Source organism: Pleurodeles waltl, chromosome 4_1 (genome assembly GCF_031143425.1).
Source record: "Pleurodeles waltl isolate 20211129_DDA chromosome 4_1, aPleWal1.hap1.20221129, whole genome shotgun sequence".
Classification (NCBI taxonomy): domain Eukaryota; kingdom Metazoa; phylum Chordata; class Amphibia; order Caudata; family Salamandridae; genus Pleurodeles; species Pleurodeles waltl.
The window spans coordinates 154,077,178-154,089,688 of record NC_090442.1 but is presented as its reverse complement, the minus strand read 5'-3'; the positions used below and the strand labels follow the sequence as shown (position 1 = coordinate 154,089,688).

The 12,511-nt window shown below is 43.9% G+C and overlaps 1 protein-coding gene across 1 annotated transcript in view; it reads right to left on the bottom strand.

Moving 5' to 3' along the window:
- Window positions 1–8,130: 8,130 nt before the first annotated feature.
- Window positions 8,131–12,511, bottom strand: part of LOC138287494 (solute carrier family 23 member 1-like) — a 241,569-nt gene continuing 237,188 nt past the window's right edge. Inside the window, exon 12 of the mRNA XM_069227947.1 lies at window positions 8,131–9,398. Within this exon, the coding sequence (XP_069084048.1) occupies window positions 9,154–9,398 (245 nt within the window). The 3' untranslated portion in view covers window positions 8,131–9,153. The remainder of the gene's footprint in view (window positions 9,399–12,511) is intronic.

Sequence of the window (12,511 nt, the reverse complement as noted above, 5' to 3'; positions counted from 1 at the left end):
TGTACAATAATAAAGGTACTTTAATTTTGGAACACAATACCACAAAATACTAGCAGGGCCACCCTCCAATAGGAGATAAGTAACACAATAGATAAATACACTAACAACCAGAAATAGGCATAGAAAAGGTTAGAAAACAGTGCAAATAGCTGTAACCAATAGTGATGCTAGGGGGAGCCCATACCATATACTAAAAAAATGGATTGCGAACACAGTACCCCCACCTAGGTAAGTTGAATGTGTAGAAGGGAGCTGGTAGTACTAGAAAAGCACAGAGGTAAGTACCACAGTACCTCCCAGCGACCAGGAAAGCAGGAGTAACTCACTGGAATTTCCCCCAAACCACACAAAAGGAGGAAAAGAAGAAAAAGAAGACACCGAGGCAAGACTGCAAGAAACCAGCGGTGGATTCCTGGAGAAGATTCCTGTGGAGAGAGAGGATCATGTCCAAAAGTCACAGTGGAGTCCAGGAGGAGTAGGAGCTACTACCCACCCAGCTGTACTTGATGGAGTTAGTCGACGGTGAGGAAGAACAGGTCAGCACTGCAGCTCTGGAGCCAGAGAAGAGTTCCTAATCGATGCAGAAAATGTCTTACACTGGAGTGAAGATTGCAGACGGGTGTCGGTACAGGAATTCCACCAACAAGCCTTGGCAAAGGCAAACTCGTGGTTAGTAGAAAAATGGTGCTACCGGGGACCAGCAAGGCCCAGGAGGACTCAACCCAGGAGGGGGAGTCACAGGGGGCCCTCAGCATTGCAGCGAGTCCACAGGAGTAGAGGAAGCACTCACAGGAGTCCCACAGGACGGGGTCACAGGAGTCGCAGAAAGAACCCATGCAGCACTACAGAAAGGGATTCCACGTTGCAGGAGAACCACGCAAAGGGCTTTGTGTCACAGGAAGGAGTGCTGGCGACTGGAGCTACACGTCATCTGAAGATCACTTGGAGGAGATTCAAACAAGCCTTGGCAGCTGCAAGAGATGCAGTGCACGGGGGTACTGTCCTGCTAGGGAAGGCAAGGGCTTACCTCCACCAAAGTTAGACAGCCGGCAGAGAGGACCAAGAGGACGACTCTGGACCACTACCAGTGATGCAGGATCCACGCAGCTCTGGATGAGAGGAAATCCACCTAGCCGGTCATCGTTGCAGGAGGTGCCTGCTGATGCAGGGGAGTGGCTCCTTCACTCCAAGGGAGATTCCTTCTTGCATCTTAGTGCAGACTGAAGACTTGCCACCCTCAGAGGATGCACAGCCGGGGAAATGTTGCAGTTGCTGGAAGGAGCTGGAGAAACAATGTTGCAGAGCAGAGTCGTCGCTGTAGCTGCAGATTGTAGGTTCCTGTGAAGTCCAGTTGCGATTCCAGTGGCCAGAAGATGAAGTAAACTTTGCAGAAGTTTCCTGCTTGAGTCTTGCACCTTGAATTTGAGGACCCACCCAAGAGAGGAAAATAAATAGCCATGAAAGGGGGATTGGTCACCGAGCCAGGTAAGCACCTATCAGGAGGGTTCTCTGATGTCGCCTGCCAGGACTGGCCACTCAGATGCTCCTAGAGTTTCTTGCCAAGCTTGGAAACAAGCTGGAAGAACCCAGGGACCCTCTGGAAGAGCTCTGAGCACCACCTCTGGGATGGTGATGGACAGGGGAGTGGTTACTCCCCTTTCCATTGTCCAGTTTCGCGCCAGAGCAGAGACTGGGAGTCGCTGAACTGATGTGGACTGGTTTGTGCATGGAGAGCACCAAATGTGCCCTTCAAAGCATAGCAATGGCTTGGGGGGCTACCCCTCCCAAGCCAGTCACACCTGTTTCCAAAGGGAGAGGATGTTACCTTCCTCTCCCAAAGGAAATCCTTGTTCTGCCTTCCTGGGCTTGATCAGATCAAGGAGCAGGAGGGCAGAAACCTGTCTGAGGGGTGGCAGCAGTTTGGAGTGCTCATAAAACCCTGTAAGACTGTTGGTAGCAATGGTGGGGGTCCTCTAAGGACCCCCAGAGTGCATGGAATCAAACTTCCAATACTTGCAGCAGTATTGAGGTATGATTTCGACATGTTTGATACCAAACATGCCCAGGTTCAGAGTTACCATTATGTAGATGTACATAGGTAGTGACCTATGTCCAGTACATGCATAAAATGGCATCCTACACTCACAAAGTCCGGTAAAATGGGCCTGGAGTTTGTGGGGGCATCTCTGCTAGTGTAGGAGTGCCCTCACACACTGGTACCTGAACCCTGCCCTCTAGGCTGAGAGGGTCTACCCTAGGGGTGACTTACAGTGACCTGGTGCAGTGACCTGTAGTGAAAACGGGTGCATGCACCCATTTCAAGCAGACTGCAATGGCAGGCCTGCAGAATCCTACCCCAATGCCAAGGGTACCTACGTACCATATACTAGGGACTTACATGGGGGTACCAGTATGCCAATTGTGGGGAGAAAAAGGTACAGTAACCAAGTTAGAAGGGAGAGAGCATAACCACTTGGATCTTGGTTAGCAGGATCCCAGTGGACACAGCCAAACACACTGACAACAGGGACGCGGAGCAGGGGTAGGTTATCCACCCGGTGGCTTCACGAGCGGGTTGACTACACAAGCCTGGACCACTGATGCTTATCGCAATCCTGATGGGGCCCATCCTTTAATACAAGGAGGGTTTTTATGGTACGAAGGAATCCCGTATTGGGTTATAACATGTGGATTAGTTACGTTTTTTGGTCCTGACGAATCGCACCGATCTTAACAGATATTTTTTGCGAGAAACATGTTGACCCCTATGATAGAAGTATAGTGAGTATAGCTCTCCACATTCCCCCAATTCAGGGACTGTCATTTTTTTGTTTCTGAGGGTGGACTAGTTATTACTTCTACTCCTTACCCACACTCTGTTTTTAATCATGACAGGGGTCTGGGTTGATTAAATACGACATTTCCAGACCTCTAGCCTTTTTTATTTTCACATACCCATATACCAGTCCCAGCACTCAGCTACTGGCATTCTTTACACTCAAAAGATGTCTGGCAAAGAGCCCCCACGAGGGGTCCGTCAGGCATTGCAGTGCCGGCCTGATGAGGAGCAAAAGCCCGATGATGAAGCATGTCACCATTTGGTGAGTGAGGGCTCTTGTTCTAATAAGAGCAGACTCATAGACTCTAATTACTTACAATATACATTTGTACTATTCTATTGGCTGGAACTGTGTACCTTTGGTTTTTGAAAATGGGGGTAACCATGCCAAGAAAGAGGGCACTTTCCTGGATAAACAATACTTTATCTTACTTTTGTCCTTGAAAATAGCAGCTACTCTTTTTTTACGACCCGGCAATCACCTTTCTATGTACCATGCCATGTTCTAAAGTGTAGTATACAAAAAAGTGATGGATGGAATGCTCAAATTAATCTCAACCACTTGTAATTATTCAGACTGCACCCCAGTTTGCACAACTGTCCCAGGCCTGGTTTATAAGCCCTGACAAGGGTGAAACCGGTTCCGGGTTTCTTGTGTTCCGGTTCAGAGAGGACCTAGGCTGGCAGTTCATGCTGAATTATCTGGACTACTCCCATTAGAGCAGGGTCAAGACTGATTTGCATGTGGCTTGGTCCAAACTGAGGTTCCATGGTGGGTTAAAAAAATGGATTGGAATGCAGCTCGCTGGGATTAATTCAAGCATTCTATCCAGCACCTTGTTATTTGATGCACTTAGTGTGACGGGTATGCCCAGACATGGGTCCCATGCTCACTGTGCCACTGGAACCAAGCTACAACTGGCTTATGAACCCTATGGATGACAAAACTAGTTCTGGATTGCTTGTGTTCCAGGTTGGTGGGGGGGCTAGCAGTTCAGACAGGACTGTTCCCACTGGAACGGGGTCAAGACTTGGTCATGGAATCTGGAAAACGTTTCTGACAAGGTTTGGTGGCATATACTTACTGGATGAGAAGATTTTAATTTCTAACATTTGTCTGTGATATCATTTTTTCTGTTTCTACATAAATTGTTGAACAGTGCCACTTAAACTGTACAGCAGATTGTGTGGGCTTGATAATTTGCCATAAAAAGTCTAATTGCATGCAGTTGAATATTTTTCACAACAGATGAACTCAATGAGAAACAAAATCCACAGCATAAACTATATTTTCTTTGTGTATTTGAAAAGTGAGTATACAAAGAAAAGATGCAGGGCGTTGGTGTAACATGTTTTGATGTCTTTCTACCAAAGGCTAAAAGTATTTTATTAAACATTCTGGCATCATCACTTAAGAACAAAACCAAAAAGCATGTGAATCCTTACTCATCTTCAGAAAAACAAAAGTCAAGTTAAAGATTAAATTAAAAAGGCTGATGCTTGAGCAAGATAATTTATATGCACATTTTTTATGGCGCATACTGAAGCCAATGTTATTATAACCTAAGCCTATTCTTTGAGAGGTAGTCCACCTTAAATTTTCACCAAGCCTGTTAACAAGAGAACTACACATTCCCATAACCTGGGATTGAACCCAGAATGTTATACATTATTTGAAGTACGATCTACAGCCAATAGATATGGAACAACCCAACCAGCATACTCTTTTCATGATGGAAATCATAAGTGCAATCAGGGTGTTATTTGCAGCTGAACAGAAAAATGATACAAGGGGTTGATAAAGGAAGTGTTTGGGAGGGAGCTTTATTAAGATAACATTAATATCAAGTAGGGGCTGATATTTGAACAAAATTCATAATTGTAAAAAATGTTAACATCCCCATACTGCATCAGGTGTGCAAGACTGGCCTTCTCCAGCAGGGTTTAGGGTGTCCTTCCCAAATAATTCCTTTAAGTTCCACAAGCCATTCTGTTTCTCTCTACTCATAAGCTTTGTATGTGCTTGTAAGAAAAGTGTTTGATGTTCTGTCATGAGAGATGATTGAGTGATTGGTGGGCTGAAGATGCCTCTGAAAATGCAGTCTACAAAGGAGTCCTGTGGGAAAACTGGACTGATTGCAGAAGCCCCCTAACTTTTTGCCCCCATTTTTCACTTATGCTGGTGTTTTTCTGACTCTGATGGTGCCCTGGGCACTGCTAACCATTCCCAGGGCCTGTTTTCTAATTAAAATGATTATGCAAATTAGGCTAATTATAATTGGCCGTGCCAACCTACATGTAAGTTTCTAGGAGGGAAAATAGATACATTTGTTTTTCCCAATTGTAGTGAATGGGCTCCATAGGCTTAATTTTAATTAAAAAAGTCTCAGAAGGAGCTAATTATTTAAGTCTGGTATCAGACGTATTGTTATAATAAATCCAACAACTTGCCATTGTTGAATGTAATATAACTAACTCAGGAAAAGAGTTTTAGAATTCTACCTGAAAGTTGCTAACTTCAGCCCTGTAGTGCCCTTCTCTGATTGGCCAGCCTATGGCAACCTGGCCGGGCTGCTTTAATGAGGTGTGAAGTGGCCTGGGCTGAACACAAAGGAAGTGCCTGGGGGAGGATAACTGCTCAGCAGATGGGGAAACAGGATCATGGGAGAGCAGCTAAACTGTACTTCAAAGGAGGGAAGGGCATTTGGGCCTGCAAATGGACCTCCCCCATTTCCGGCAAAACCAGATAACCAGGTGCCCCCTGATTAGATTAGGAGAGGTCTGGAAAGGGTTGTGTTAAGGGAAACTTAGCCACACCAGTGGATGGGCTCAGCCAGACCTAAACTCCGAGATTGGATTTTTGCCATCTTGGGTTTCAGGCGAATGTTGCTCCCTGAGACTGATTTTTGCCACACTTCCCAGGAAGTTGTCAGACCCGGTGGTAAAGACCGCCACATTACAAGTTGTGGGGTTTGGCAGAAGCCAAACCTCCACAATGCTGCATGGCCCACCGGTGCGGTCGCAACGTCGCGGCCGGCGGTGAGTACCTCCAGCCCGGTGGCCTGCCGGTCCGATTACAAGGCTGCAGACCACCAGGCTTTCCGTGGCTGTCACCCCACCACAAAAACCCTGGCGGTAACGCACCCGGCAACGGGAATCCCTATTCCTGTTGCCGGCACACGCACCCCCACACTTCCACACACATGCACACATGCACCCACACACATCCACACTCTTACAAACATGCACCCTACTCACCCACACACTTGTTACATACACCCCCATTCACTCGGAAACACACACTAAAACACGAACACTGAATCACGCATTCACACACTTACGCACACCCATGCAAACGCACACACGCACACGAACACCCCCATTCATGCTCACACACGCACACAAACATTCACATTCAGGGCCGTATTTATACTCCGTTTGCGCCAAATTTGCGTCGTTTTTTTCGACGCAAATTCGACGCTAAACTAACGCCAACTAACGCCATATTTATACTATGGCGTTAGAGGCGAATAGCGCCAAAGTTCCCGGAATGTGCGTCATTTTTTAGCGTGAACCCCTTCCTTGCGTTAATGATATGCAAGGGAGGCGTTCCCGTCTAAAAAATGACTCCCAGGCCTTTACGTGGTATTTATACTCCCGGGCAAAAGAGACGCCCGGGAGTGGGCGTGGCTAAAAACGGCGCATTTGCGCCGCTTTTTAACGCCTGGGTCAGGCATGGCGTTAAGGGACAAGTGGGCTCAAAATGAGCCCAGAGTGCCCTCCCCTGCCCCCAGGGACCCCCCCTGCCACCCTTGCCCACCCCAGGAGGACACCCAAGGCTGGAGGGACCCACCCCAGGGACATTCAGGTAAGTATTTTGTTATTTTTTTTTAATAATTTTTTTGTGGCATAGGGGGGCCTGATTTGTGCCCCCCTACATGCCACTATGCCCAATGACCATGCCCAGGGGACAGAAGTCCCCTGGGCATGGCCATTGGGCAAGGGGGCATGACTCCTATCTTTACAATGATAGGAGTCATGTTGATGGGGGATGGGCGTCGAAAATAAATGGCGCAAGTCGGGTTACGACGATTTTTTCGACGTAACCTGACTTGCCCCATTTTAAGACGCCCATGCGCCATTTTCCCCCTACGCCGGCGCTGCCTGGTGTACGTGGTTTTTCTCGCGCACACCAGGCAGCGCCGGTCTGCTTGCGCCGGCTAACGCCATTCAATAAATACGGCGCCCGCATGGCGCTTCAGAATGGCGTTAGCCGGCGCAAAACTTTTTGACGCTAAACTGCGTTAGCGCAGTTTAGCGTCAAAAAGTATAAATCAGGGCCTCAATCACATACACACACGCATTCACTACCCCCTCCACATACACGGACACATGCACCACCCACCTCCGCATACTCACACACACAGACACCCCTCCAACCCCACATTCAAACTATAACACACACACTCACACACACACGGACACCCCCCTATCCCCCCCAAACCCCTCTTTCAGACGATCACTTACCTTCTGCATTGAGGAGGTCATCCGGGAGTGGATGAGTCCTAGTGGTTTTGCACCACCACTCCAGCAAGACTCCACCAAGCCTTATTACGGCTCGTAATATGGCAGACGGAGTCTTGCTGCCGCGGCGGTGCTGGAGATGCAACCGCCTCTTCGGAGTTGGACTTTCACCCATAAATGGGCAGAAGGCCTCCTTACAAAAAGACTGCCAAAGCTGTAATAAGGGCCTTAATCTTTAAAAAATCATATCTCCGGTTCCCTTTATTGGATTTTTGTTGTTTTAGTGTCATTTTAAAGATAAAAATATAATCACATTTTATAAATTGGAGTTGGATTTATTGTGTTTTGTGTGTTACTTATTTACTGTTTTGTGATTTTTAAATGCTTTACACACCTGTCTCCTAAATTAAGCCTAACTGCTCGTTGCCAAGCTACCAAGGGTTGAGCTGAGATTAATTTATTGAGACCCTACTGGACCTAGTGGGGGTTTGTTGCCTATTGCTTAGTCTAAGAACTTACCTGCCCTTACCAATAATCCACTTTCCAACAAGTCCCATTACAGGACTACAGAAGCAGCCTGATTGCAGGCCTACATGAAGCCAGCGATCCTCCATAGTGTCTTTCTTGGCTTCAGAAAATGAAAAAATATGTTAAATAGAAAAGATATATAGTAAACGAATGAATATACTACATAAATCAGAAAAAATGCTGTTGGTTCAAATGTGAATTTATTGTACCTGACATTAATTAATCACTTTTTTTCTTTTTTCTTTTTTGAGGTAATGTAAATTACTATAGACTATGAATATTTGAAGGAAAATAATTAGACATAGATATGTCAAGGATGACAGGAACTAAAAAGTACACTTAGTTAGGGGCAAGTCATCAAGTGAAAACTAGGTCCAACTCTTTCCAAGTCCAGGGGGGAAATCGGCTTGGAAGTCATCTAGAGTATAAAAGTTTGATTTGAGATTGGAGTCTGCTAATTTGAATGAATTTTCACATAACTTTTCTTAGAAAGGAAAGGCTGGAGATGGATCGATAGTTGAGATGAAGAGTAGGCTTTGCATGTAGTTGTGCGATCACAGTAGATGGCAAAACAGGTGGGTCTTAGCCAGTGCTGGGAGATATTGACGAAATAGATTATTTGTAGCTTTCTGTGGCTGTGTTGCAGCTTTGAGTCAGACCTATTTGTTAAAACCTTTGGTTTATATCAGAGGCAATGAAAAGCTTTTATTTCATGAGATTACCTGTTGGGATATCTTTTTCAGATTTTACCATCCTGTGATGCTTGACATTAAAGATATTCAACGGAGAAAAACACAAAGGAAGGCAAAATACTGCATTACGTGGGTATACAAAACCAATTTAATCTTCATCTGATCCGCTTGTCATTTATAGAAACATCCTCAGCTGACTTTGGGCCATTCACATTACAGTTTTTGTTGGACACAGTATGCAAGAATCCACAATTAAAAGCAAACCCTGATGAACTGCTGTAGAAAAGCTGCAGTTCGGGGGTCTGGTTACCAGTCTAACAGATTCCTTTCAACAGTTAATACGCAAATATTTCAGGATCTATTTAGTCGGTGCTAGATAACTGTGCAGTCTACTTCATTATTGACATTGGGAGAGTAACTGAGCTTTCGCACACATTGAGTCTGTAACATTTATCCCGTATAAAATCCAGTTATGTGTTTGGTCAGCTTTTGTATGGGATGCATTCATTACAGCATCTCAGAAGTAAAGTCGATATGATGATCTGTTGGTCATAGCTGATGCCCTGTGGGTCAGTGTTTGGTCTCTATTTCTCTGTCTTTTGATTTGTCATGGCTGGTCTCCTGCTGATTGCTGCTACTAGGGTCTTGCTTCTTGGATTTGGGACAAAATGGGAGGTGCTGAGTCCAGGAGCCAGTGCAGAACCTGCTGCCAATGCCAAAGGGAAGGTTGTAGATTTCCTCAGTATCCAAGATGTCAGCAGAGTCATCCTCATGGGCCTGCTTCCACGCCAGAATCCCTCGCTCCTCTTGTGTGCCTAGGAGAAGGCAAACACAAATCAGCACATTACTGTTAAAGTACTATATACATTTTTGTCAATCCCACAGACATGGATTGAAGCAACGTCTTAGGAAACTGCAAACTTCAAAGATCTACACATTCATCTGTGAAAGAACTGTGATTGAAATTAGGCTGCAATGTGCGTCAGTGACACCATGTTTTAAAGATTCACTCCATAATGCTGTGTTCCAATATTTTCACCTAATTCAAAAAATACATTATATTGCATGAAATTAAGCTTTGGTTTGCCATTTGTGCAGCTTCTATGTAGGCTTGTATTAATTAAGACACCATACCCTGGTACCATGGTGCATCTTTGCCCAAAAATGTTTAAAAAAATTATATATATATATTGGCTGTTGTCTCTAGGTAGATATAGTTAGAACCTATTTTCTATACAAAAAGCAGTTTTTTGCTTGCCTATACCTTTGGCCCGGCTTTACAAATCTTCACGAAAATTTCCAAAAGAATTTAACAGTCACGTGAGCTGCTCTGTGGAAGGTTTCAGGGTGATCCGTGAAGCGGTGGCTGAGATAAAGAGAGATGAAATTTTGAGCGTTTCCAATGTTAATTCCCATACGAAAAATTGAACAGCGACAGTGCCAAAACCACTGGACAGAGTTGCACCAAATTTGGCAGAAGGGTAGCTCTTGGTCCAGAAAGAGCCCTTTTGTTATTTGATGTAAATCTTTTCAGGAGTTTTTGAGAAATTGAAGTAAATCCAAATCTGTATATCTATGGATGTTAAGGATTCGTGACCCCTTCTGATCTCGTGCTGGAAGTGTTGGCAGCCATCTTGGGACTCGGCCTAAGCCGAGTCCCATACAAAAATGTAGAATTGGGCAGAATTGTTCTGGCTATATTTCAGTGGAAGAAAATGGTAAGGTTAACCAATACATTTAAGGGAGTTAATTTTGTCAGTACCATATAAGTTTCAGTGGATATGAAATATCATATTTTTTTTTACATTCTTTTATATGTGATCTTGATGAGGTTAAAACAAAGAGTAATGTTACAAGATGGCCGACGCAATCCTAAGCACTGTTTTGTATTGTGCTTAGTGTTATTTCACTGTTTAGTTGCACCTGGAGATTTTGAGGGTTAGCTACATGTGGAAACAAAGAATAGAACCTGACCCGTGAACAAGAAGCTTAGGCTCCAAAATGCATTGGGTTCTATATTTTGCTGCCTGCACTAAAACAATAAAAAAGCTTTGTTATATTCAAGCCACGGCTTGGCTTTCCACTTTGTGTAGAAAACGAATTGGAGTGGAATACGTTTCATGTTGGATATTAAGGCTTCACTACCCTGCCGCAGAAAGAGGTGGGGAATCAGCGACAAGTGTGTTGATTGATATATATATATATATATATATATATATATATATATATATATATATATTTATTTTGTGGTAAAGGCTTTATTACACCCTAGAGAAGGTACATCAGAAATCCATTAACAAGAGCCACTTCCTGCCACATCCTCTTAAGAAACAATACTTAAAGGAAACTCTCTTCCACACCCAGCCTTAAAGTATTTCTCACAGTTAGTAAAGTGTGTGTATTTGCATAATGTATTACACGCACAGAAGAGCTTATCATATTTTCCGCATTTCACTTACATGCGGTATGTATATTTCCTCCCTCCATGCTTTCTTGCAAAGGAAAACACTTTCTCTTAGCTTAGGGTAGAGATGTCGCATTTAGTGGAGCCTTCATGTTTTGGAAGCATTTCCTATTCTGTTATGTTCCTCATAATATAAATCATAATTCTTTGATGCAGAGGCCAGCATCATAGTTGGTAAGACCAGGACCTGTGGGCTGTGGAAGAAAAATGACCCACCCACTCATCCTACATTATTGAGACAATGAACCTCATCCATGAAAATTTCACTCCTCTAAATCTATTAATTCTGAGTAATGGAATGCAGATCTAACATGTATTATGCCAAGTACAGGGCCAAAGAAGGAAACCTAGTAAAAAGAATGTTCCAAATAGATATTTTCATAAGTGGAGTGTAAATCTTCAAGTGTGGAATTTATACAAAGTTGAATTCTAGTTTTTCCAAGAAAAGCATGCATTTACTATGAATCTGTTTTGGTGATGAAGCCTAACAAATGCATTCTACCAATTACCACTTGGTGTGGAGATTCTACATTGTTCCATTCATTGAATTCTGTGAGATATATTGGTCACCATACAACATTTTTTTTTTTTGGATCTGCTAGTCCCCCATTTATGTTTGACAAAATTATGTTTCTTCACATACTATGAAGTCTGTTTTGCCCAAAAAATACTACTGAGGAATTTGTATAATGCTGTGTGTTGCCCTTTACTAACTTAGGAATTTGTATAATGCTGTGTGTTGCCACTTACTAACTTCAGAACCTGGCTGGTATGGTAAGGAAATAGTGCTTGGTTGTTGTTGCTTGAAGTTAGTGTAAGTCCTGCTGGGATCAGTGGCCATTTCCAGTACTCAGGTCCTGTAAATTAAATGATTCTAGTGGGCAGGAACACTCATTGTGCCACCCTCTAAAAATAGCACTGTAAAACATGTCTCAGGCCTGCCACTGCAGCCGGTGTCGGCAGGTTTAAACTGCCATTTCGACCTGGCAAAATCAACCTTTTTCCGAATCCTAAACCTTCCTTTTTATACTTATAAGTCACCCCTGAGGCAGGTTTTAAGACTCACAGGGCAGGATGCATTGTATGTAAAAAGGAGGGGACATGAGTACTTACGTTTTGCATGTCCTAGCAGTGAAAAACCCCTAATATCGTTTTTCCCTGTTGTAAGGCCTATCTCTCCCACTGACTAACACTGGGTTGCCTTATAACATATAAAGTGGGAGTAGATAGAGATATACTGCCTGCACTCAAAATAATTGTAATTTAAATACTCTTTAATGGTAAAGTCAGATTTTAAGTTACAATTCTGAAAATGCCACTTTTAAAAAGTTGAGAATTTCTTATCTCAACCAACTGGGCCATTCTACCAGTGACCTGGGTCACATGACTGTCAATGGCACTGCTGTTAGGGTTTATATATTGCTTCCAGACAGACAGACAAAGGGGAGCTAGGGGTGGACAGGA